At 47.2% G+C, this 26,509-nt stretch overlaps 8 protein-coding genes across 8 annotated transcripts; 5 read left to right on the top strand and 3 right to left on the bottom strand.

Moving 5' to 3' along the window:
- Nucleotides 1–165: 165 nt before the first annotated feature.
- On the bottom strand, nt 166–1,389 carry N7517_006599 (Major facilitator superfamily domain general substrate transporter; the record flags this gene model as incomplete). Its single annotated transcript, XM_056724329.1, has 4 exons — nt 166–481; nt 535–841; nt 889–1,198; nt 1,252–1,389. The coding sequence occupies 4 exons, from the start codon at nt 1,387–1,389 to the stop codon at nt 166–168; spliced, it is 1,071 nt and encodes a 356-aa protein (XP_056580579.1).
- Nucleotides 1,390–2,172: 783 nt separating this feature from the next.
- On the top strand, nt 2,173–3,734 carry N7517_006600 (uncharacterized protein; the record flags this gene model as incomplete). Its single annotated transcript, XM_056724330.1, has 3 exons — nt 2,173–2,306; nt 2,359–2,932; nt 3,000–3,734. The coding sequence occupies 3 exons, from the start codon at nt 2,173–2,175 to the stop codon at nt 3,732–3,734; spliced, it is 1,443 nt and encodes a 480-aa protein (XP_056580580.1).
- A 779-nt stretch (nt 3,735–4,513) lies between these two features.
- On the top strand, nt 4,514–4,735 carry N7517_006601 (uncharacterized protein; the record flags this gene model as incomplete). The annotated part of the gene is made up of 1 exon (XM_056724331.1): nt 4,514–4,735. The coding sequence occupies one exon, from the start codon at nt 4,514–4,516 to the stop codon at nt 4,733–4,735; it is 222 nt and encodes a 73-aa protein (XP_056580581.1).
- A 1,329-nt stretch (nt 4,736–6,064) lies between these two features.
- On the bottom strand, nt 6,065–8,906 carry N7517_006602 (uncharacterized protein; the record flags this gene model as incomplete). The annotated part of the gene is made up of 5 exons (XM_056724332.1): nt 6,065–6,958; nt 7,020–7,250; nt 7,312–7,618; nt 7,988–8,789; nt 8,837–8,906. 5 exons carry the CDS (start codon nt 8,904–8,906, stop codon nt 6,065–6,067), a joined length of 2,304 nt encoding a protein of 767 aa, XP_056580582.1.
- A 601-nt stretch (nt 8,907–9,507) lies between these two features.
- N7517_006603 (Major facilitator superfamily domain general substrate transporter) lies at nt 9,508–11,033 on the top strand (the record flags this gene model as incomplete). Its single annotated transcript, XM_056724333.1, has 4 exons — nt 9,508–9,598; nt 9,648–10,667; nt 10,724–10,897; nt 10,942–11,033. 4 exons carry the CDS (start codon nt 9,508–9,510, stop codon nt 11,031–11,033), a joined length of 1,377 nt encoding a protein of 458 aa, XP_056580583.1.
- A 460-nt stretch (nt 11,034–11,493) lies between these two features.
- On the top strand, nt 11,494–12,998 carry N7517_006604 (uncharacterized protein; the record flags this gene model as incomplete). Its single annotated transcript, XM_056724334.1, has 3 exons — nt 11,494–11,675; nt 11,734–11,967; nt 12,023–12,998. 3 exons carry the CDS (start codon nt 11,494–11,496, stop codon nt 12,996–12,998), a joined length of 1,392 nt encoding a protein of 463 aa, XP_056580584.1.
- Nucleotides 12,999–13,059: 61 nt separating this feature from the next.
- N7517_006605 (uncharacterized protein) lies at nt 13,060–18,532 on the bottom strand (the record flags this gene model as incomplete). Its single annotated transcript, XM_056724335.1, has 5 exons — nt 13,060–17,104; nt 17,155–17,679; nt 17,732–17,756; nt 17,818–17,979; nt 18,034–18,532. The coding sequence occupies 5 exons, from the start codon at nt 18,530–18,532 to the stop codon at nt 13,060–13,062; spliced, it is 5,256 nt and encodes a 1,751-aa protein (XP_056580585.1).
- Nucleotides 18,533–25,209: 6,677 nt separating this feature from the next.
- N7517_006606 (uncharacterized protein) lies at nt 25,210–25,531 on the top strand (the record flags this gene model as incomplete). Its single annotated transcript, XM_056724336.1, has 2 exons — nt 25,210–25,237; nt 25,341–25,531. The coding sequence occupies 2 exons, from the start codon at nt 25,210–25,212 to the stop codon at nt 25,529–25,531; spliced, it is 219 nt and encodes a 72-aa protein (XP_056580586.1).
- Nucleotides 25,532–26,509: the final 978 nt, after the last annotated feature.

The raw sequence follows: 26,509 nt of genomic DNA on the forward strand, positions 1-26,509 counted from the left end.
CGGCAATGAATTCCGGAGGATATCTTCACTTACAATGGTTTGTCGCCCACTTGAAAATATTGTGTCCCGACCATTAAGCCGCTTATTGCAGACATAACCCACATACTGCAGTTAAGACTCTCTCATTAGCTCCATTCAAGGTCAACATTAGAAGATAGGAAAAACTCACGCGATGCTGATACTCCGCTCCCTCGGATCCCTACAGTTGATCTGAACCCAGAAGTTATGTATGGGATGATATCCCACAGCAAAACTGTTCACAGCAGTCCAAAGTCCCCAACGTGACCATTTACCAACATGGGGCTGGACCTTGAGAGTTACTATCAGGGCAACTAGGTAGCAGACTTGAGCAGCGATCACAGATGCACCTCGGCGATTGGTCCGATCGCTTAAGTAGGCGAAGAAGAATACTACTCCAAGTGAGAGGAATGCACCGACTGCAGCCAGAGCGTTTGCTGATGTTCTGTCAAAGCCGAGTGACCTGTATAAATGAGCTTTAGATCAATACGTCTATGAACAGAAGTGAAGACTTACATGATGATCGATGGCGTGTAAGTGGTCAGAGGACTCCACGTCGAAAACACGACGAATGTAGATATAAAGTGCGGCCAGCGACGATAGCAAGCCACAGTGCGAAACACGACTTTTAATGGAATATGCACGCCATACCCGCCCTCGGTACTTCCACCATTGTCTTTTTCGAGTCGTCTTTGAAGAATCTCCCTCTCAGAATCCGAGAACTTGATAACTCCAGGGCTTAATAATGGGCTGGTAAGATCGGGTGATCCAGGTAGAAGTAGCGATAGGAGGAATGAGACAAAGATCGTGAATAGCCCCTCAACTGTTGACGTGTTAGCGAATGAAGTCTTGTATTTAGAATACACATACTTAGAAAGAGCCACTGCCATCCTCGAATACCATGTCGACCATCGAGAATCAGAATACCGGAGGCCAAGATAGGGCTAAGAGCATTACCACCAAACATCCCAAAGAAGAAGATAGCAACTCTCTTAGCCAATTCTCTTTTCGTATACCACGACGACAAAGTATATACTGCACCGGGGATATACCCTGCCTCAGCAAATCCCAAAAGCAGCCGTATAGCCAGGAAAGACCCTCGACTGCGAATGAATACTTGCATGGTAGCAAGTAAGCCGAAGAGAAAAACCTGGGCCGAAATCCACTTGCGAGGGCCAATCTGTCAAAGTTCATATTAGCATAAGACCTTTAGAGAGGTGGTCTTGTACTTACTCGTTGCAAGGCCATGTTACATGGTATTTCGAAGACCACGATGCCCATGAACATGAGCTGATTGCCCAAATTGATCGTGGACTGTGAAATGTTGATATCGGTGGCGAAGCCACCAGTCAAGGCGCTTGCAATATTCATGCGGTCTAGTTGGAAAACAAGAAGACCGAGGAAAAGTAGAGGCAGCACCGTCATATCAATCCTTGGGAGAAATAAATGTCAGCGTATAGTCCTTGATGCTTTATCTATGGGGTCATTGGTGATTACTTTCTGCGAGCCTTTTGCTCATGGCTGGGATCCCATTCGGGCAATATAGACAGTGACGATAAAATAGACTGCTCAGAGGGGCTATCCTTGATGTCTAGCTTCTCATCATTCATTTTGATATCCATACTATATCATTGCCCAGGTAAACTGGTAAAAGAGAGTCCGATGAATATTGACTGCAAGCAAACCAGGCTTCAAAAACCCCTCAAGTATAAACTATAGGAAACTAGAGACCTTATTACTTAGTCTTATCACTACTGCTGAGGATTTATCTCATTAGCCCTAGCATAATTTATCTATAATATGGCGTGCTATGATTATCCCTTAAATGACGCGCGCCAGAGCTTGGAAATACTGTCAAACGGCAATTTATCGCTTGAGGACTGCTTCCTATTTTAACGGGATTTGAAGGGCTTTGAAGATAAACATCTCAGGTGAAGTTTCTGGCTTCGTAAGTGGTTGGGATCGTAGTGGCCGCCCCGCGACGCCAAATTGCGTGACAATGCCCATAAACGACGACAGCAAACCCTAGATTGGGGCCGAAAATCCTCAGACCGGCATTTGCGACGGGATCTCACCTGCATTGCATATATCTAATAAAATCCCGGGGTAATTTTATAGCAATAATCTATTCTTTTAATTCTTCTAATTCCCATCATGGTACCTGTAAAGCGCGTCGCGGTCATCGGCGCTGGGCCGGCGGGGGCTATTGCGATAGATGCCCTGGCGCAAGAAAAGACTTTTGACATTATCCGTGTATTTGAACGTCGCGAGGGTCCTGGAGGCTGTTGGTCAGTTTATTTTTCTATAGCTTCTTCCATGTTGACTGACATAAAACACCAGGATTGGCGACTCAACTCAACCTCCAACGCTTCGCAACTTTGCATCTCTAGCGACAAGAACAGCAGATCCTCCAATCCCAATTCCCGAAAGTCTGCCTGCGCAGACTGGAAAGTCGGACCAGCCTCGATTTACTGAGTCGTCCGTGTACCCTTATCTGGAAACCAATATCGACTTTTTGCCTATGCAGTTCGCCCAAGAACCTTTCCCAGAGGAGCGCAGCGAGCTCTCCATATCTCACCACGGACCTGAAACCCCATTCCGAAAGTGGGATGTGGTACGGAGATACGTGAGGAGTCTCGTAGAGCGCCGGGGCTATGGCGACTGGGTTTCGTACAACACCACAGTCGAACGGGTCGAGAAGGTGGGGACGGAGTGGAAAGTAACACTGCGAAAAGATGGGGAAAAGAGTGATTACTGGTGGGTTGAGTGGTTCGATGCGGTCGTCGTGGCGAGCGGGCACTTCTGGGTCCCATATATACCCCCAATTGAAGGCCTCGATGCCTTTGAGAAGACCAGACCAGGCAGCGTACTTCACAGCAAACACTTCCGCGGGAGACAGGCATTTGCTGACAAGGTAAGCTGGACTCTCATATTGTACAGCTGCATTGTCTCAGGTCATTATGCTAAGGTGATTATTCTAGCGAGTTGTGGTTGTGGGCGCATCTGTCTCAGCAGCCGACCTCGCATTTGATCTTGTGGAAACGGCAAAGGAGCCGGTCCATGCAATCACAATTGGCCATGCTGCTAACGGGTACTTTGGCGATGAAGCATTCAACCATCCCAAGATACAAAACCATCCCTCAATAGAACGAGTCTCAAACAGGACTGTGCACTTGACGGACGGAAATTGCATCACGGATGTCGACCACATAGTCTTCGGCACAGGCTACAGCTGGACACTGCCATTCCTACCGGCAGTTCCAGTTCGCAATAACCGAGTCCCCGATCTATACCAACACGTTGTTTGGCAAAAAGACCCAACATTATTGTTTGTCGGTGCCGTTGCGGCTGGTCTGACGTTCAAGGTCTTCGAATGGCAATCGGTTTTAGCTGCACGACTGCTGGCCGGTCGAGCTACTTTACCGTCTGTTGAGGTGATGCAAAAATGGGAAGCGGATCGGGTCAAGGCTCGGGGTGATGGTGTGAAGTTTACGCTGCTCTTCCCAGATTTCGAGGACTACTTTGAGACGCTGAGACGTCTAGCCGGCGAGGGAGAGGAGGGCAAGGGAAGAAAGCTGCCCAAGTTCCGCCGTGAGTGGGCGAGGGCATTTTTTGAGGGACATGAACGCCGCAAGGCTATGTGGAAGAGGCTGAACTTGAAATCTCGGGCTTTGATAAATATTGAGACTTCCCATAAGGAAGTAGCTCGGCTTTGAAGTATATTTAATGGAATTCCACATATAAAGTTCTTTAAGAGGGCCAGCGCCCAAACATGTACATATGTGCATACTATATATGGTATCGCTCCTTCCCTTTTGACAAGGCCGAACGAAACGGCATGTCAGTAATAATTGATCGTCTTCGCAACCACGGTGGTTAGTAGGTCCAAGTAGTGTCATTCTACTAGACCAAGACCACAAAATTCGAGTTTGTTTAGTTCAGAAGGTTATTCACGCTGCTGTCCTGGCAACAAGTGTCTTGAATTGTCTCAAACTTCAAGGTCATTTCTCCAGCTATGAAGACTGGGTCTGGTCAAACCTGTCAAGTACTCCTATGAGTGGTAATTCATGCACGTCTCTTTGTTGGACCATCCCATGGATGCTCGATTGATTGTTAGCTAGACACCAGGGATATAAATACCTTATTTTCTCATAGATGGAATGTCGGAGATTTTTTCTTCATTCTCTCACTCACCCTCCATATCCACAACAGTATTATTTATTATAAATATGTATTGATAGGCCGATTATATGAATTTCCAAAACAGGAAAGTGAGAGATGAAGAGAGAGAGACAAAGAGAGGTGAAGAGAGGTGTTTTATGGAAGAGCAGTACCTGCTAATCTACTGACCTGATCAGGCAGTTATCCCAATTTCTGCTGCCCCAGCACCCTCTCAACATTTATCTGGTATTTCCTTAGCCGCAGGCTTCTCTCTTCATCCAATCTTTCCCTCACCTTTCACCAAGCTTTCTGAAACACACTGTGCCCAAACATTATGGGTCTCATCATTCCCTGCCAACCCTCAGACGAGGAACTCCAGGTCTTCGAGGAGAAGATAAATTACCATTTCACCAACCGTCTTCTGATCCGGGAGGCACTCCAAACCTGCAACGGCCTTAACCAAGATGGCAACAAGACTCTTGCCATGATCGACGATGCCATTGTTCATTTGGTCATTGTGACCCATAGCTATTATAAAAGCCAGATGAGAGTTTAGCATTTTGGCTTGGTTTGAGTTCACAGACTTATGATTTCGGCACTGATAGGTGAAGCATCGAATATGATCACCAAAAGGGCTAGCAATGCCAACCTTTCAAAGCAGGGATTCCATATCGACATTGACAAATGTATCGTCAACAGCCACGGCCAATCACTTGCCACTGTGACATACGGAATTCCTTCACACAAGGACATACCACACACTCAGAGAGATCGTGGAGGAGAGGATAAGGATTGAGATGGATCTTGAGAAGGGAGACAATTGAAATCACACTTGCACTAATTCTGGTATCATGTATATTTTACGACATCTTGACGACGGTAGTAAGACAATCATTGAAAATTGCTACTATAGAAGCAAAGAAGACATGGTTGTTGATGCTGTGTATCGAGTAGGTAGGGTAGGATGAAGATGACATGACGTCGAACAACGAGGGAGACAGTGTCTAGGTAAATGGCCCCTTTGATATTCTCGGTCTCGGTCTCACGCTCGGCCTTTTTTTTTTTTTTTTTTTTTTAAACTTGGGCACCAGTTTGTTGCCTTGTGGCCTGAGGTGTCGACAAAAAGGACAACGAACCTATAAAAGCCAAGTGATGCGCACCAAACCCGTGAGGTAATTTTGATTCGTCCACGGTAAATTTGCTAGTCTTAGCTTCTAATTACGGAGTACCTCCGTGCAATAGTCAATCTTACATGCTCCACAGATCTGCAAGATCGGGAATGTTGATGTATTACGGAGTATTTCATGGATTCTACTCCATCAAAAGATCCGCCATAGCCCTGAAAATCTGTGATATCAGACCTCGGGACAAATCCTCTATTACGTACATGCATATAAGGGTCCTCCCGTGATCCACTTCGTTGCAGATTTAATCAGATTATTCAGTTCTTCAGCTCAAGCCATCTTTGCCCCTATGTGTGATCTGAATATATTGCGCATTGGGTTACACTACTAGTACACTAGCTAAAGCCCATACTGTTCAGCTTGAGCAATTTTGCCCCGCTAGCTCGCCACATTATAATATGTGGAATAAGGCACGGTAATACCTGTCAATCTCGCATATAACTTCCCAAAATATAAGGGGACAAATAGTCAATATGTATAGTGATACATGGCTGATTAGGATGCATCTAAGCTGGACTTATTGATTGGAAAGAAAAAAGAAAAACACAAATGGTCTATAAACGGAGCTACAAGACCACCACGGAGTACTCCGTACATACTCCGTACATACTCCGTACATGTACCGAGTAAGCAGGGGAAAATTACAATAAACCGAAATCCTGCCATCTTACAAAAGACCAGAAAATTATGATTGCATAAAACTAGGATTGCTTTACTGAACACATCCAGGTAGCCCCATTAGAGATAGCACATAATCTCCCAGGACTACATCTCCAGATTCCTAGACCAAGGAAGTGACCATTAACTGCATGATAAGTCCCAACCATATGACAGCGCTCTGACTTGGCGTTCGATCCCAAGAGCACGTTGTAGTATGGTTGGTGGACTTTGCGCTGCACAACGTAGAGAGTCTTTCCAGATTTCAGTCTCGGACACTGCATCGGTTCCAGCAGAGCTAGCCAGTCGGAATGACCGACTTCATCACCAAACAAGATACCAGCTCCCTTTCCACCCCTGATCGGTTTCAGCAGGTACTCGTTCTGGAACACATCCGAGGCTTTGCAATTTTCAATAAATTTGTTCAACCCAGTCGAGCCGGGTAGAACCGTGTGAGCCAAGCCTCGCTCAAGCCATTCGGCCTGTTGAGGGGTAATGATGCTCCTGGTAATCAAAGAGTCGAGCTCTTCAAGAATGAGTCCCAGCATTCTCTTGTCGTGAGCAAGGAGGATAGTTTGCATGTCGTTAAAGCACCGCAAGCTGATCTGACGTTTCATTTCCTGATCAAGAGCATTGATCTCCCGCTGGTGAAGCTCGAGACCAATTTGATGGATCTCTTCCACTATTTCGCCGGACTCGGTTGTGATTGTATCAACGGCATCTGCCTCAGCGAGACAGCATAGCTTGTATCCGTCTTTCCCAGACGGAGAGGAATCTGGGATGAGTCGGAGAGTGTCTGGAGTTATGAGTCGCAATTTTATCCCAAGTCTCTTCTGTGCAAATTCGATAAACATCGAGATATCAATCCCGTGCTCTTCGCCTTTAACAAGGTGCAGGGGAGTATTGATGTCGAAGAGTTCTAACAATCCACCGAGAATCTTCAGTTCAGAATTATTAGCAATGTGCTTCAAATCGGCCGCCAGGTTTTCACCTGCTTACCGTTTCAGCTTCCACGGCATGAGTTAGACCCCGCGATTCAATATTGAATGCCGAAAGCGCTTCTTGACCAAAACCGGCATGCATGTAGCCATTCCAGCAGAATCTCGCGTTGATCTCGCAAATGCGAAAAACCTCCATGCCAGCTTCATCCTTCTCTACCAAAAAGTCTGGTCTCCAGGATCCTTGTCGCTCATTCCATGATGGGAACAGGTCTCTGTTCGAGTGCATCCACTATTTAATGAAAATTTTTTCAGTATACCATAATGCTACAATAGAAGGGATGGTGGCTCACGCGTAATAAGTCTTCCTCCTCCTGCTCCAATGGCATGCGCAGAGGGAATCGGGCTTCTTCATCCGTCCACCATCGTTCAATGATATCCTCAATTGCCAACTTCAGAGCGAGGTGCAAGTTCCTCAACTCATCGTCGTGCCGTTGAGTGGTCAACACGGGACAAGGACATGATGCATCCACAGATCCGGCTGGCCAAGAAGAGGAGCAGTTGTTCAATCTTGAGATATAACTGGTGCGGTTTTGGCTCAGGAGGTTCACATCCAGTCCTTCTGACGACACGGGTGAGTAGTCCACGTCATCGGGAAAGCTGATCAGATGAAGGGGGTCTAAGCTTTTGTTTCTCATTTTTTTTTATGGAGTGGAAAATTTTCGTTGGTAACAGAAGATAAAAAAAAAACACGGAGTATACTCCGTATATAAGTCCTTGGAGGCAAAATAGCTAATGATAGCTAGCCTCGAGCTGAGGAAGACAAGTCAGATTTCATAGATCCCTATTTTCTTACATGGAATGTGCCAATATGTATTGCAGATGCATCGGCTGAGAAATTAGAAGATCGACATATGCATGTAAGTGGGTCAGGTGGAAACCTGTATTCACATAATTACATACAATTTGAGATCGTAATTACATACAATAATGACCAAGGGTTATGAACTGTTAGGTCCAAATGGCGACGCTGCCCATCGGACTCGCCGAAGATGTCGGTTAGGATCTTTGACTTCATTCCGTGAATGTAACCACCGTCGGTTATCCATCATGATGATTGATCCTTGGGGGAGACTCTGTGGTGTCAGATGGAGAGTTTCTTCCCGTGCGCCACCGTACAAAATTTCTTTCAACTCATCCAGAGCCTTGGCAGCATTCGGCGTCAAGGGAACCGTGATATCTTCCCTAAATCGCAATTGACTGCCAGAATTACCGGGTTTCACAGCGAGCAGATTGCCCACGATGTGCTGTTTCCCCACGGTTTTCGTAAACTCAGGAGGGACGGTAATTTTGTAGTTACGGCTGGAGAGCCATTGTTGCGCGAAAGGTGAAAGCAAGGTAAGGAGTCGGTCGACGTTCAAAACGGACAACGTCCCACCGCCACAACGATCTGGCTGAAGGACTTGCAGGGCGAAGAATCGTGGAGGTTGCTCCTCATAGCTGCAGTCGGTGTGCCATTCAAACTGAGACATTGTCTCTGATCGAGCTTGGTGTCCATGGCTTTGGAAGCTCGCTGGAGAGGGCCGAACATCCCAAAACCAGCCACGCTCGGCGCTGTGGGTTATAGGGAGACCGTGGTTGTGATTTTTGTGAAGATTGGATATCAATCTCTGAAGATATGTGCTATCCTCATCGCTAAACCCCAATTGTACTTGAACCACACCGTGGGCGTCGAGGTTCTCATGTACTTCCCTCAAGTGGGAGGCATCAGAGGCAAATGCTGGTTTTGCAATGTTGATCAGGGGGACGAGACTAGATATTCTTTGATCTCCTGGTCATAGTCAGTATTAGAAAGAAGAAAATTCAGACGAGACGTACGGATAGGCTGGGTAGAATATCTAGCAGCTGTCACTCTTGCTGTAGGAACAGCACGGAAAAGTCGATTCATTTTGCGCAACCAGATATAGCAAAGTTATGAGGATATCGGATAGTAGTCTGCGACTCAACTACATATATCAACAGCTTCAAATATACCAAGAAAAGAAAATATGAGGCAAATACATATGCACCATAGAACGAAAGATCTAGATTTGGCACTTATGATTGATCATATAGGAAATGAGACACGCATGTAATTGTACATTACTGTGTGACAGACATGCAGATTATTCAATCTGCAAAGAAATTTCGCCTTTGTTCCATTGGCGTCTGAATCTCAAAACCATTGTATTGTTTTGTCGGCAAAAAAATCGAACTAATTGTGACGATCCCACCAGAGGCCCATATAGAGAGCTGAGCTCGGGGATTCGGGGACCTTGTAAGTTCATTTTGTGGAGTAATATGAATTTGTGTACAAAAAATAAAAGAAATATAAATATAAAAAAAGAACAAGCTAAATCGGGAAATACTTGATTGACTATCATCTCATGTAAGGGCCGATCTCCCGGGCTCAAATTGGAGTCTCCTTCAGGAGATCTGAATTTTGAATCAGATAGGTTCTCATAAGGCGTTGGACATTTTGCTTCCAAGTTTCAACCATACCACCAAATATGAACATGGAGAAGGCTTTACCAATAGGCTACAGTTGGCGGTCCTCGAAATGGTTCATTCTCTCAACCGTCGCAATCGCGCTGTTTGCTGGTCTCTATGCCCCTCTACAAATTAAAAACAACATTCTAATACCGAGTAGAAACCTTCCTCTATGGCTTCCTAGTCCCTATTCTGGGAGAAATGCTCCAGAATCGCCTCCATGTCCACCCATCGAAAGCCCAAGAGTTAACCTCTGCCGTTCTTGCCCTCCATGGTACGCTCGCCGTGCTCTCGGCCCCTATCATCGGTCATTTCGCCGACAAGAATCAAAGCCGCAAGACCGCACTATTACTGTCGCTTGGATGGTGTATTATCGGCACGGGTACAGTCGCCGGCGCTTGTTCAGTCCCCATGCTACTATTAGGCCGCGTGATGCAAGGTATCGCGGGGTCCGCGGTGTGGATTATCGGCTTCGCAACAGTCGCAGACACTATCAGTCCGAACCATATAGGATTTGCATTGAGTATAATGATGTCCTGTGCAAACACCGGGACAATCGGCGGGCCTGCAATTGCTGGGTTGCTTTTAGAGGTTGCTGGTTACTGGCTAACGTGGTCGGTTCCGCTCGTCGTTCTAACTATAGACTTTATTGCACGCGTGTGTATGATCGAGAGTCCGGCCAGTCCTCCCTCTACGCCCAATGATAGCCCAACAGAGACTGAGAGTCTGCTTCCTTCTTGCGATGAACAGCAAATCCCATCCCAACCCCGAAATCTCTGGCGTGTGATTCTATGCAACGGCCGTGCCATGACTTGTCTGCTGACTATTGTCATGGGCACAACCATGAGCACAAGTTTCGATGCGACGCTTCCTCTCCACGTCGAAGAGAAATTCGGATGGGGCCCTAGCACTACTGGACTCCTTTTTGCTGGCCTTGTCGTTCCAGGTGTTTTGATTGGTCCCGTTGCTGGTTGTCTGCGTGATCGAATCGGTGCACAAATACCTACCGCTGTCTGTGCCATTCTTCAGGCGACAGTGCTTGGTCTAATGGGTATTGCTGGTGGGGATATTCCCTGGGCGAGCGCTCAGAATATGGGTAAACCACTTTACGCTGGCTGTATCGTTGCTATAGGCACATTGCGGCCATTTGTGTCTGGTATTGCGCCTGTCGAACTGACGGGTAAGTTGTACCTCCCCAGGATATGAACTATGATGGTACTGAACGATATATTCCAGCTACTACAAAGGCAATGCAGGAAAGGTCCCCAGGCATTTTCGGGCCCAAAGGAGGCATGTCACGCGTGTTCTCTATGATGGATGTTGCTGCTTCCCTCGGGATGATAATTGGCCCTATCATCGGTGGCTCGCTGAAGGAATTGCTCGGTTATAAATACATGAGCTGGACTTGGAGTAAGTCATTCCATCTCAGTGGTATGCTTTGCTAATAGTAATAGGTCTTGTATATCTCCTCCTCGCTACGCTTGCAATGTGCTTCTTTGGATCAGAGGATACTGAGAAAGCGCCACTCTTTGAGGAAGAGGCATAGTCTAAGGTATCTTTGTCTTTTAGGGGAGGAATTGTTGGCTTGTATTAATTTGGAATTGGCGTTGTATACATGTAGGTAGCATACAGGTTCATTGGTAATAAATAATAACTCAACTTGAGAAGTACGGAGTATTCCGTTCTCCGTATACCCTTGGAATATTTTAAATAACTATCTCTTTTCACCTAAATTCAGCTTTGACAGATCTAATAGTCGCCCCCCCATTGTGGAGAACACAGAGCTGATCTGCATGCAGGAAATAGCACGAAGTTCAGCTACCCCATACTAAACACTAATATTTGCCCGATGGATACGTCGCAATTTCATATTTCTTTTCATTTTTCTGTATCTTATAACCCATCAAATTCAACTATTCGGGGATTTTCTCAATTGAAAATACTGCCCCAATTTACCCCCACAGCATTTTCCTACCTTCGATTGAGATTTCTTGTAGATTCGCGCAATGACAGCTGAAAGTTACTCATTGGCAGAGGTGCTAGCTGTCGCTAAGAAACACCCATTCTATAACACAGACATTCCATACCCCGCCAATGAAGAAACAATTCAGAAACTTCGGGAGTTGATCGCTGACCAAAACGTGAAGCCTGAACTTCAAGAGCAGCCACTTCTTGGGAAGAAAACACTGTAAGACAATTTACAATCTTCGCAGACCTTTCGATGTAGCTAGGCTAATTTATTTCAGATACAAGGCCATTGAACGACTCACACATGATGTGGACCCGCGAAATACCTATCGCGAAAGTTCCTACATGAGTATCACTGGCGGTGGCTCTGGCGGAGTGCCCATGATGTTCGCCGTGGATGTTCACGAGAACCGTCAGCAGAGATTGCAAATGGGGAAATTTCTCAAACTATGCGGTGTCATTAAGCGCGGAGATTGGGTCCTATCCACTCACTTGGCAGGAGGATTTTACAGGTACTTGGATCCGACTTGACATGAAATGGCGCAAAGATCCTAACCAAGAACCAAGGTCCCTCGATCTCATGACAGAGATCATGGAAAACGCAGGAGCAACCGTTCTCAGCGCTGGAAGCTACATGTCACCTACAGATGTTGCCAAATCTCTGGCCGACTACCATGTCAACATTCTAACCGGCGACGGCAGCCAGGTCGTCCAGACTGTCTATCACATCTCCCTCATGGCAGAGGAGGACCGTAATCGGATCAATCTCGACAAGATCATCTACACCTCCGAGCCCTTAACTGGTTCTCAGCGAGCGTTCATCAAGTCGATTCTGGGCGACGTCATGATCGTCTCTGTCATGGGAAGTGCCGAGGCAGGACCCTGGGCAATCAGTAGCCCTGAGTTAACAGGGGAGCAAAGTCTGACCAGCAACAGCACGGACTTCATCATCGATACGCGCAGCATGCTAGTCGAGATCGTTTCCCCCTCTGCCGTCGATGGTGTATCTTCGTCTGATTCGATCGTGCTTCCAGACGGAGAACAAGGCCTCATCGTGCAGACATCTCTTCAAAGACTGCGTAACCCACTGGTGCGCTACATCACTGGTGATATTGGTTCCATTCACACCCTCCCGAGCGCAGCCTGTGCTGTGATTTCAGAGGCTGATCAGGAGCATCTACGTGTGTTACGCATGCGTGGCCGTGATCATCGCTTCAGCTTCAAGTGGTATGCCTCTTATTTTGAGTTTGAGAGGATTGACGCCTTCATGCAGGCGGAGGACTGTGGTATCCTGCAGTGGCAGCTCACTTTGGACCGGTTGGAGAGTACACCGCAGGCGACGTTAGAAATTCGGCTGCTTCGGTCCCCGCCGCGGGATGGAATTGTATCGAATGACGATCTTATCAAGCGCTTGGAGGCTTTCTTCCTTTTGTTCCCTGAGAACGAACATCTGTTCCGAATCGTGTTTCTGGATGGTCTTGAAGGGTTCGAACGGAGTGCTACCGCGGGAAAAGTTATCAAGTTTGTGAATCGATGGAATTGAAACCTCTCAAGGATGGAAGAATTGGCTGGAATGGGGTGTATCACGTTGCAAGTTCTCAGTCTTATGTATAGCCTCGAATCTTATCCCAGACATCTTCATACCCCTCGAACTTTGGAACATCGTTCACATGCAATTGATCCAAGACACCTTCCACAGAAGCCCCCTTTTCAATCAGCATTCTAGCAATCTTCAAATAGTTTTCGTGACGATCTTCCTCGTCTTCTAAATCTTCTAAATGCCATGCTCGTGGGTCTAGTGCTATATGAAGTGCAGTCGGTCCACGTATGCTTCCATCGAGGCTTTTGAAGCATCGTGTGTTTGCACCCACATCTGCACCGTGCTTCAAAAGAAGCTCAACCATTTCGACATTGCCCTCTATTACGGCCAAATGGAGAGGATGGCCATTCCATAATTCCCCGCCATGATCGGCACCCGTAAAGGAATCCTCGTGGAACTTTGTTGTGGAAGCGCAGACGCTAGCTCCGGCAGTAATCAGTCTCTCAACTATTGCGGTTTGACCACGGTGTGATGCGCCATGCAGTGGACGCCATCCACAGTTGTCAGCCATTTCAATATCAACGTTGCTTTCCAGTAAGAAAGATACTACTTTTTCCAACCCACGAACAGATGCATGGTAAAGAAGTGACGGGTGACCTGGAGAAAGTGCGGCACACGAGTTGAAATCGTTCTCGAGTTCAAGAAGATACAGAAACATGATCTCGTCGCGATATTCCAAAGCGCGCCAAAGTATCGTGCCCCAATGATGATCGGAATTGTGTTTCACCATATTCATCGGAAGAAGGTGCTGTACTATATCATGATGAGAATGCCGGTGCTGTTCGCCATCCTCATCCAAGGCATATAACGAAATTTCATACGCAGCACGATGGATGGGAAAGAAGCCATCTTCATCTGGTATATCTGCACGAGCACCATGGTAGGTCAAGCTGAGGACTAAATCGAGGTTCCCTATTTCTGCGGCGAGGTGCAGCAATGTTTGACCATTTGAGTACTGGTAGTCTAGCTTCTCGGCGCGTTTCAAAGCCAGACATATACAGTTGAAGATCTCTTTGTCGCTCAGCTGGCTCTGACACTCCAGATGTTGGGTCCAATGCTCCGGCTTTGGCGAGGTTGAGGTATGAGCTAATAGGCAACGCAGTGACTCTATATTGTTGACTGCCGCAGCCGTCAAAATAGGATCAAATGCATTTTCAGAATGGAAGCAATCAGCACCAATCTCTAATAGAGCGGTCGTAACCAGAGCAAGTGGAGCCCTTTCAACTGCAAGGAGAAGAGAAGTTTTGTTTTCTTCTGGGTCACAGAAGTTCACGTCTGCGCCCGCCGACGCCAAACTGACCAGAATCCGCTGGAAGGCCTGCGTAATTTCCTCGGACGAAAGGACTCGAAGGGTTGGAAATCTTGCCTTTTCTGTCATACGCCTCAGTGCAGCCATAGATATAATTCCCCTACCCTTGTCCCTGCGCGGTGAAGAAAGCAGAGAGTAATGGTTGCCAAGTCGGTCGGCAACATCCTTTGCCAATTCCAAAACAGCATCATCACCTGGTGACACCCCATTCCCTATAAGGCTTTCCACAATCTGATGTTCAAGGGCGCCGACCGCATCCATTAAAATAGACCGAAAACAAGGGCCGGTGGGGGGCTGCGCTCCAAAGGTCATCAACAGATGAGCTATATTCCAATATTTCCGCCTCAACACACTGGTCAACGGCGTGTCTAGTTCAACGATTTTGGCGCCCGAAGAGTCAGAACCAATGGATTGACACGTTTCTTGGGCCAGTAATGTGATGACCAAATCTTCTGATAACCCTCGGAGCAGCAGGCGAAGAACTGCTTCCACCTCTTCCACCTTTTCCACATTCCAGCTCATCTCCGCAGATTCTATCATGGTATGAATTGGAGTCCGCCCACTCTTGTCGACAGTCTCGACGCTAGACCCAGCCGCCCTCAAAAGTTCGATGCATTCCACACTGCGACACGTTGCCGCCACATGCAAAGCAGTCTTGCCTTCTTCATCTTGGAAGCTGGGATCCGCCCCGTTTGAAAGCAACATGCGAGCCATTACAATTCCCAAGGCCCTCTTTTCCGGCTCCTTATTGTTCCCACCGGCAAGCGAAATGGCGCTCATCAGACAGGTTTGCAATTCACCCGTGTACGAGACCTGCGACAAATGGTTGACGTCCGCACCACCATCGATCAAAGCTTGTGCTGTCTCGACGAATCCCTTCGCCACTGCGATGTCCAGGGCAGTCACCTGACGGAAATTTTGGAGCTCAACCTGTGCCCCTTTAGATAACAAAAGCAATGCGAACTGGGGATCTTGTTGATCCGCGGCTGTGTGCAAAGGCCCTTCGCTCTGATAAACCTCATTTCCCCGAACAAGGTCACTTTCGAGGATGACTTTCGCTGTTTCCAAGTTTCCGCAGGATATAGCGGTGTTCAGTGCAGACTCGCCTGTTTCGTTCTGTAGTCCTTTGGCACCCCTTTCCAGCAGGAGTTGTATAAAACGTGGGTCTTTCTGGTGCGCAGCGACGACCAACATCGATCCCTGTTCAGAAACGTAAGTCGAATCTGCACCAAGCTCGAGGTACAGCTTCGCTGCCTGGAGATCTGCATCTTGGATGGCAGAGCCAAGTAGAATTGACTTCCATGCTGATGTATCTTCCTTCACAAGTTCATGCCTGAAGTAGGTGTACGGGTTCTCTTCTACGTATATCTCCCCGGCAATTAAATCCGCCGGAGGCATTGGCTCTCCGCTTAGTATTGTATAGATCGAGTTTTGCCAAGTGCTCTCAGAAACATGGACTTTGAGGCTCTCTCTGGACCAGATTTCCTCGAAATCTTTCTGTTCGGTAGAAGCTGGCGCTTCAAAGTGAGACACAAGCAAGTCGAATATCAAATAATTCTTGCCCTCAGCTGCTATTTGTAGTGGTGAAGTGTTCTCCGGCGTGTTGAATCGTCTCACATCATCGACACTGATGGCCCGAATATCAGCCTTGGTAACACGCGACAGCTGCGTTTTATGATGACGCGCAAGCTCCAAAACCACGTCGGTTTCGCCGCGGGATATAGCCCAGTGTAGTGCAGTCCAACCGTATATGCTACGCTTCCTATAGTCTGCGTGCTTGGAGAGAAGAAGACGAACAATCTCCAAACTTCCAGTGAATGACGCCCAGAAAAGAGGGGTCCACCCTTGATGGTCTGCGGCATCGATATCCGCTCCGCTTCTCACGAGTATTTCGGCCGAGGAAAAATGACGGTTCGCACAAGAGTAGTGGAGAGGTGTCCAGCCATGACTATCTGCTAGAGATGCACTGGGTCCTGCGTCGATCAATGTGCTGAGGGTTCCCGTAAGATTCCAATAAGCTGCGACATGCAATGCCGTTTGATTTTGAGGGATTGAATCGAAAAGAGACTCCGGGAGATCATCTTCAAGCTCAATACTGAAATGTAATGCTTGAAGGGCGGCATTCAGGAGTCTCTCGTTGCAAATGAAAGACTGAACAAGTGACTTTAGATCTTCCTCCACATTTTCTATCTTTTTGAGATGTCTTGCCCAATTCTGCGAGGCATAGTTTAGAAACAGCATTTCACGCAAGCGGCGAGCCATCTTCACGCGACTTGTGCATGGCCCTTCCTTGAACAGACTGAGACACATGTACCGTAGACATGTCTCTGCGATGTCGGTCTCCATGTCACGCGGTAACAACACCGTGGATGCGAAAAATTCGTAAGCCGTCGCATGCACCATTGCAACAGTCTTGTCATCGTGTAACACCACTAGACCAACACACGATCGAAGAAGAAGGTCAGGACTGACGAACTTGGCTTCCTCAATATAATCCATATCTTCAACGGCGAAGGCATGAATTACTTCATCGATTTTCAAACGTCTCTTCGCAAAGACAACCCATCCGATAAATCGCCGAGCAAGTTCCCTTCTTGCCCTTGGTTGCATGTCAATTCGCTCTAGTATTGATTTATACACTTGGTTCAGCCCCGTTGACTGTTTTTCGAGGGCGTCTTGCATATGACCAACAGTTGTGAGATCCAAGATCTCATCCAGAATAAGCTTGGTATGTAAAAACCTAATGTCTGTCAGCGCTGTACTCATTTCACAGTGTTACGTAGTTCGTACACATTTCCCGACTTTTCCGTGATTTGTCTGATCAATTTTTGTGCCCCCTGAGGAAGTTCGTTCTTTTGAAAGCGAGAGCCGATGTAGATCTCTAGATCTTCAGATCGCGAACATATCTCCATCTTGGTTGCAGAATTCATCGCCTTCCTGATATGGCTAATGTCTCGGCTTGTGACCATTGCCTTGCACCCACTTTCAACAAAGCAAGGCAGATAAGGGAGTAAACCATCTGCTCCAATCATTTCATCGGGGCCATCAATTAGAAGGTAGGTCGACTTCAGCTCAGATGCTGCTGCAAATGCTTCAGCGAGTCCTGCATGGTCGCGCTGCTTCATTGGGTCCGCGAAAAGATGTTTCATTGTGACAAGCACCTTTTCATCTGCTTGCTCGATTACTTGTCGGATCATGCATTGCAAAATTGCTGTCAGGGTTTGTTGCTCCCGCGATGAAAACTGACAAAATACGTATACCACGGAGCTTGTAGTCTCTAATCTCGTATCACATAGGCGGCCAATCGTGATTGATCTGGCTGTGTTAGACATTGCAAAGCTATGAGTAGGTTTCAAGCAGCACGTACGAAAGTAGCGTTTTCCCGACACCAGCTATTAGCGGTTAGCAAGCTCTTGACTCGTTACAGATAAGTTCGAAAGGGTTGCTCCATACGGGCTCCGTAACACCAGAGCAGCGATGGGGCTCCAATACGCCAGCTCTCCACATCTTGTGAGTTCGAAAACCATTCGCCGGTTCCAGGACAAACATCTGGTTTGGAGCGTAAAAGGTTATCGGATGCCGGGAAAAGCGAGTAAAGATGCTGCCTGATTTGCTCTAAAGTTCAGATTAGATCTATCGTGAGGATTCATGCCATTCAGAAGACACTACCTTGGTCGATCGCTGTAATGTTTTTGGCAACGGACCTGCTACAAATTAGTTGACTTTGCAAGTGATTGCCTCGGAGAGGAGATGGGTCTTCGAACATCATATTTATTGAAAGAAAATCGACAAAGAGAGCTGTGTAGCGATGCAAAAGATCAATATATTTTTGGAACTCGTCTTCTTGGAATGGCCATAAGAGGCGGTGCAGTCGCTTGTCGAGATCGAGATGAAGGACCGACAAGTGGCGGCGGCACTCTCGAAGAGCCTCATCATTGAGCGAATTTGGGAACGAGAACAGTTTTAAACCGGTAGTTTCTGCCTCTCGGATAGCCCTTTCTACCCGAAAAAGCACATCTGTGAGCGCTAACAGCTCTTGGAGATATAGCTTTTGTGTTTTGGGAGCAGATTTGATGTCGGATACGTAGGTATAACTGAGTCTGGTGATTTGTCCCACAATCTCGGTAAGACCACCAACGCTGACGAGAAGCCCCGCTACCTCAGTCATACTCTCTGGTCTTTTTTTATTAGTTAGAGCTTCAAATTGGAAAGGCTCTGTCTTTACAGGTTTGTGCGGAATTCGATATGCGGGGCGTAGCCTCACCAGAATGGCGCAGCGCTCAGCCCAATTAGTTAAGCATAGTACGGGGCGTGATGACAATGGATTATTGACTTGATATAGTCATATACGGCGTTCATATCTGCTATTGCAAAGTCACATAATTTATCTTCAGCGCCAGCACACAAATGCAACGTGATTAGGTCAAAGATAAACATCACATTATAAGGATAACTGAGTATACCTTCCAAACACGAGATTGGAAGCTCGGAAAAGTGTCGGAGCATACAGACCGGCATACCGGGGATTTAATTAATCCAGGTTGTGCAGTAATTTTGAATTAGTAATCCGTAATCCATATAAATTGCTAGGAAAAGGGATACTGAAATACAGAGATTTTAACACCATTGATTGGACCCATACATTTCAGGATACCAGTGTATTCGACAGTTATGAGCCCGGTTCGCACCCAGTAAGGCCACGATCACCAAAGTATAGGGCCGAACACCCCCCAAAGCTATCCCCAATAGCCCCTGAAGCGGTACAGCAACCCCTGAAGCTATCCCTATAGCACCCAGCGCTGTATGGCAACCCTGAATCCATCAATGGAAGCAGCATCAATTCTCTCCGCCATGAAGGGCGATAAACTGAAGGACTCGCCGCAGTGGCTCACTTGGTATGCTCGGGTGCAGCTATATGCGACACAGAAGAATGTTTGGGACCACTGTGATCCCAATACCTCCCCTACTGAGAGACCGGAAGCTCTGAAAGAGCCAATTGAACCGGAATACCCAGAGGATGGGAGTGAAACTGATCGGAGATATTGGAGAGATCGTATGGATATATACAAATTGAGATATGCTCGATGGGAGAAACAGGCGAAAGGACTGAGCGATGTAAATGAATATATCCTCACCTACCTGGATTCAATGCACCATCTCAATCTGATAGGACATCATACACCGTATGACAGATTGGTATACCTGAAATCTCGCTTTGCTCGGTCGACGGCGTATGAGGAGGAGGTTCGAATGAAATGGAAGGTCTTCGCTATGCAAAAACCGACGGGGGATATTGAGCTGTGGCTACAGCAGTGGAATTCCCTAAGAGAGCAAGCGATCAGCCTTGGTATCAACGTTGGAGATGCCAATAGGGACTTCCTACACGCAGTGAAAGAAGTGCTTCCTATCTGGTGGCAGGGTAAATACCAAGAGATTGTCATCGACAAGAAGGTGTACGATACCCGAGATCTCATCGAATCTTTTCGCGCAATGAATAGAGAAATAGGGGTGCTAAAGGTATCATCAACCTCGCCCCCGAAGAGCGCCTTTTCCACCTGGCAAGGGCACCCAGAAGCTAAGCCTGAAGCCAAACCCCAGGCTTCACAGGCTTCACAAGAGAACCTACCCTTCGAAAAGAGGAAATGCCCCTGTGGTAACACCCATCCTAAGCATAGGGTCACCGAATGCTGGGTTTTAAACGAGGAAATTCGACCGGAAGGGCTGAAAATCAGCGAGAGGAAGCTAGAGAAAGCAACCCAGGTGTTAGCAAAGAACCAGGCCTGGAAGAAATGGGTGGAGAAAACCATAGCAGAGTCAAATCAGCTAAGGCAAGCCGAAGCCGCCAACCAAGTCAGCTTTGCGACCACCGTCCAGCACCAAAAGGATAAGCAGCAAGGTGCGGATCAGAAGAAGCAAGAAGTGATTAGCCAGCGTGCCCTATCCCTTGCTAAGGAAAGCGATCCTATCCTAAAGAACCGCTGGATTTTAGACACCGGTTCTAGCTCCCATGTGTGCAATAATCGAGATCTCTTCGTCCAATATACCCCAAAAACCACCTACCTCACCACTGGAGACAGCACCACCGAAGTGCTAGGGAAGGGTACGGTTAAATTGATTGGAAGACACCCAGTGAAAGGAAGAATGGAGATCACCCTAAGCGATGCCCTGTATTCGCCAGGATTCCACACAAACCTAGTATCGTACTCGATGCTGATGAAGAAAGGGGGGATATGGTGCCAACGTACAAACTGTATCCGGGACCCCAACGATAGGCCAGTCGTCTGTGTGAACCTATGGGATCAATTCAACCTTTGGATATTCGACGAACCCCGGGAAGCACCGCCTCAGCAAGCCTATTTCACACAGAGGAAGTCAGTGGAACCCCTAGAAACAAAGGCATCAAGCGAGCTATGGCACCGGCGATTGGGCCATATTGATCGTAAGAGGATGAAGAAACTCACCACTATGGTGGAAGGGGTTGTCCTCGATGATGAAGAGAAGAAGTCCACCGAGCAAGAATCCCTATGTCAAACCTGCCACTTAGGGCGAGCACCTAAGCAGATATCAAGACGACCAGTTGGACGCACCTTTGGCCGTTTTGGAAGGGTCCATTTTGATCTAATCCAGATACAACCAGCATACAATAAGCACCGCTGGATATCCCACTTCTATCTAGAAGGACCGAGGTTTCACTGGATTATGACCCACGAACTAAAGCCTGAGTGCCAGCTAGCAATCAATCGCTTTGTGGAACTAGCAAGGAACCAGTGGAAGCTGCCAATCAAGGCATTCCACTATGACAATGAGTCCTCCGCCGGAAACACCGCCGAGTATAGCCTCAGCTCAGATGGTATCCTGATATATCACACTCCCCCTGGGCACGCTGAGATGAATGGGTATGCTGAGAGATCTGGCGGGATGATTATAAGCAAAATGAGGATGCTTGCGCTAGAAGGGAAGCTGCCAAAGGACCTATGGCCGGAGTTTGCGAGAGCCGCAGTATGGATTTTGAACCGTACGCCGTCGTATATCACCGCCGAGAATCGCTGGGTCGTGCCGTGGGATGAGGTACGAAAGGAGTTTGCACCGCAAGCACCTAAAATCAACCTATCCAATGTTAGATTGTACGGGAGCTTGGCCTATTGTAGGATTGAGAAGCAAGTGAGAACCGACAAGATGAATCCACGGGCGGAGATTGGTTTCTTGGTGGGATATGTGGCATCAAATATCTGGAATATCTGGTTTCCACATAGTGGAAAAGTGAAGCCTATTAGGGACGCAGTCATCGACGAAACACGGAGATACACCCCTGATTATGAGAGATATCAGCCAATTCCTATGCCAATTGTACAAGAACCACAGGAACTCACCGCCGACGAGGTTGTCAAGGTGATAAATCAACTGCTTACTAGTCAGGAGACTAGGGAGCAAGAGGAAAGGGATCCACGGGATCTAGATGACTCCCAGCAACCAGATACCCAGCGGAATCAGCAGCAAAATCCCCAGCAAGAAGGGATAAATAGGGAGACTACCCCACTTCAGGGGGTGAATCGAGATATATCAATACCCTCACCGATAGTCTCACAAGCGATTCACCGAGTCCCCAAAATCCAGAAACCTCAAGCACCGCCAGGTGCTTTTCCAAGCGACGAAGACCTTCCTCCGCTGCCGATTACCCCGCCCCAAGAACGAGAATCCGAAGCCGATGCTGGCCCAGGTCAGGGGGTGGATATACCAGACGGAGACCTGACCCACCACGAAGCTATTTCTGAAGCTATTTCCGACGTGGAAGATGAGCTAGAAAGGCAGCTACAGGCAGAATTGCTAGCACCAAGCAGGGAGATCACCGGTGGAATTGACGCAAGCAATATTATCAGCGGCAAGCGAAGACGTCAGGCGAGACGAGACCAGGATTTCGCCTACTCCACTGTGGCTACAGAAGAAGACCCGCCAGGAGTACGACACGCCTTTGCAGCAGGCTTATACGCTGAGAAGCCAGAGATCCGGCGTCATCGAGATGATCTTCCACCAGTCCCTAAGCACTGGAAGGATGTTATGAATCATCCTTTCCAAGAAGGCTTCCTCGCAGCAATGAGAAAGGAGATCAATTCCTTAACCGAGAAGGATACCTACGAGGTTGCAGAAAGGCCAAAGGATAGAGGCAAGCAGATACTCCCCTTGCTATGGGTCTTTACGTACAAATTTGATGAAGATGGCTATCTTATCAAGCTAAAGGCTCGTATCTGTGTACGAGGAGATTTAGAAACCATTTCTCATGAAGAAAAGAGGGCTGCCACCCTAGCAGCAAGGACAGCAAGGATGATCTTCGCCTTAGTCGCTGCCTTTGACCTCGATTTAAGACAAAGAGATGCTGTGACGGCGTTCCTGAACAGCAAATTGGACAAGGATATATACACTTATATGCCTGAAGGTTTCCAGATTCCAGGCAAGTGTTGGAAGCTCCGCCGAGCTTTGTACGGTCTACGAGTCTCGCCTAGGCTATGGCAACAAGAAGCAGCCAGCGTACTCCGTAAATTAGGGTTACAGCAAGCACCTGAAGACCCATGTGTTTTTATAGGAGAAGGACTACTAGTCTTCTTCTATGTGGACGATATCTTGATCGCCAGCCACAGATCTGTACGGGAGAAAGCAAAGCAGCTTGAACGAGATCTAGAATCCCACTGGGAATTGACTGATCATGGAGAAGCAGCTTGGTTCCTAAATATCCGAATCATCAGGGATAGGGAGCAGAAGAAGCTATGGCTATGCCAAGATAGCTATGTGACAAGCATCGCGACTCGGTACAATCTGATAGATAGACCACCGGTTTATACCCCACTACCAGTCGTCGATTTGACCCCATTTCAGGGGGTGGCCACCCCGAAAGAGACCCTTCTTTACCAGCAAAAGGTGGGATCTGCTGGGTATGCCACCACTATCACGAGGCCCGACGCCGCAAAGGCCACCGCACGCCTAGCGCAATACCTAACAAACCCAGGTCCCCAGCACCAGCAAGCAGCTGATCGGGTGATATCCTACCTACATTCCACCCGGTGTCTTGCCATTGAATACGGTGTAGGTTCGGGGATAGACTCGGTGCAATTCGCAAGTGATGCTTCGTACGGGGATCATTCTGATAGAAAGAGCTCAGCTGGGTATATCTGCCAAGTGTACGGTGGCCCAGTGGACTGGAAGGCGAGCAAGCAACCCACAGTCACCACTTCCACCACCGAAGCCGAATTACTCGGGCTTTCCGAAGCAGCAAAGCAGCTTCAATGGTGGAGGAGACTACTTAATACCCTTGGTTTCAACCCCTCCCACGAATTGACCATCGATTGTGACAATGAGAGAACTATCAGCCTATTGAAGAGCGAGGATACAGCCTTCGAAACAAAGCTTAGGCACGTCGACATCCATCGCCACTGGCTGAGACAGGAAGTCAAAGAAGGGAGGATACAGGTGAAATGGGTGCCCACAGCAAGCATGGCAGCCGATGGACTCACGAAATTGCTTACTCGGCAAAAGCATGAAGCCTTCATTCAAATGCTTCATATGGTGGATATAGGCCACTTGATAGCATGAAGAAACAGAGATCAGTATGCCGAGGTGTGTGGGGTTCCAGCAATCCCATACTGGCATCGCTGAGGGGGTGTGTCGGAGCATACAGACCGGCATACCGGGGATTTAATTAATCCAGGTTGTGCAGTAATTTTGAATTAGTAATCCGTAATCCATATAAATTGCTAGGAAAAGGGATACTGAAATACAGAGATTTTAACACCATTGATTGGACCCATACATTTCAGGATACCAGTGTATTCGACAAAAAGTGGTTGCCTTACGGCCTTAAAATATCAATTCCCCAGGTGGGAAATAGGTGTGATTCTTGGCGCCAAGAAGTTCTGAATGGCCTCGAGAAGCCACTCTACATTGGAACAATATGTGAATCCAATAGTAAGATCATTAGTTTCCAAATAATAGGGCTATAACTGGACTGAGCACAGACCTGGAAATTGATTTGGACGGAGTACCCCGTAGAGATTAGGGGAATACCCCAATGTAACAATATACGATAACAAACGTCTTATATCCACACTCCTTGTCAAATGTAACCTAGCTCTGGAGTATAAATGAGTGATTAATTTAGGTCTGTGCGAACAGAATGTCGAGAACCGTTGCCGCGTGGTGCCTATAAAAAGAACATTCTACGGAGTATTTGGAAAAGGATGTAGTTATGTACGGAGTACGGAGTACAGAGTATAATCCGTGTATCATTCAGTTCTATCTGCTCTCTAATTATAAAGATAAAGGAATAAAGGAATAAAGGAAGTAAGATGTATAGATGAAACACATACGCATTGTCTAGCCTCTCCGGATATTGAATCGCGCTAATTTAGTCGAGTCTCTCCACACCCCCTTTTCTTTTCTGCAAGGCTTCTCTTCTTCTTCTTTACACTCATTTATTAGGGAATTGTATCTTTACTCTCATTCAATTGATTTAAATCTGTCATTCATTTATCTCCCTCTATTCCGATACATTCCAGTCCCTGCAACTCCCCGCGACACTGCATATCTCAAGTCTCAGCTTTTAGATCAGCGCTTACTGAAACCATTATCAAGTAAGCCCAACTTCTCTCTTATTTATAGGCCCATAGGAACGGGCGTCGATGATCATCACTGACCCATGGTTCTGCACAGAAACGTCAATTTTCCCTCAGCTCCGCTCACATTACGCTCCACGTTCCACCAGGGATCGTCGCCTTCAAGATCTTGCATATAGCATCTACCTAGCTTTCCAAGTTTCAGAACACATCTTGAGCATATCCATCACTGCATTTCATCACAATGGGTCTCATCGATAAGCTACAAGCCAGTACGTTCCGCGACTCCCGAAACCCACCCAGCAAAAAGCTACCTCACCGCGGAATAGCAATGCGATCATGAAATGCTTGGAAAGATAACTAATATCAAAGCAGAACTTGAGATCTACCGTCTCGAACAGCGTTATGCCCGCCGCAAGCACCGCAGCACCTTCTCCACCGGTGCCCAATACGTCGACGGCGAATATGTCTACTCGAATGGCGCAAGCTCGCCGACCAGTACCGTCTCCAAACACTCCACCGGTAGCTGGCGCCCATCAGGATGGGGCAGCCAGTCCTCACGATAGTGACGGACATTTCAAGTCGACATGTCTGAGCGATTCTTTGTGTTATTGGCGCCATTCTTCTTCTTCTACTTGTCTTTAGCATTTTCACCCTTTTTCACTCGTTTCTGAAGACCTTTTCTTCTGTTTGTTTTATACCTTTGCGTGATGCTTCCGCGGAGTCTCAACGAATCCTTGTACAGTCACACGCCATGTTTGTTTTTCTTCTTTTCTGGGATTGTTTACTTCCGTTGCCCAGGTGGCGTATCGGTTTTATGATTTCTATGTGTCAGTGGGAGCCATATTCGAAAAGTTGGGATCTGCTTTCTCCTTTTGGATTTTGATGTCTCCTGCGATATGTCTGCTTGATCTTTTACTGCTTCTTATCGTTTTGTTCCATAGTTTCATCTGCTTGGACTTTGATGCTCATACTCAACAACTGAGATTGAAAACATTTTACCTCTGAGGCTTTTCTTATTCAAGGTACTCGCTACAAGAACATTCGGCCGCTCATGTGGCCTCTGTCATTGACGACATAGGAGTCTGGTAATCCGATCTAGTTGGTCCATGATATTAGGGATGTCATATGCAAGAACACACTATGTTTTGGATGTCCTTTTCGATGTCTTCTTAGTATATAACGGCACATACAAAGTACCTTTGACCGTACGACATTTAACTAGGGATTGCATGTTGTAATCGAGATCTAAAAGGGGGTGCTCTATGTAGTCAAGGCCGGCTTTGTTTCGTTGTTTTCGGTTCTTTGTTCATTTTGGACTTCTTTCATCTTGCTCAGCAGTAACCACTTATACAGCTAAAGATAATCATACACATTCAAAAGCATCAAGTCTACAAAAGGATTACAGCGTAGAGCACCTGCAAGTGTGAATTTATCATATACAACTGGAGGCCTAAGGCGGTAAGCTCCGAGTCCGCGGACTTACGTCACACCACCGCTCTGGTCTCTCCATCTCCACACTGCCAACGCATCTCCCTCATCCT

The sequence above is a fragment of the Penicillium concentricum genome (genome assembly GCF_028827145.1).
Source record: "Penicillium concentricum strain IBT 3081 chromosome Unknown utg000002l_segment0_segment0, whole genome shotgun sequence".
Lineage (NCBI taxonomy): Eukaryota > Fungi > Ascomycota > Eurotiomycetes > Eurotiales > Aspergillaceae > Penicillium > Penicillium concentricum.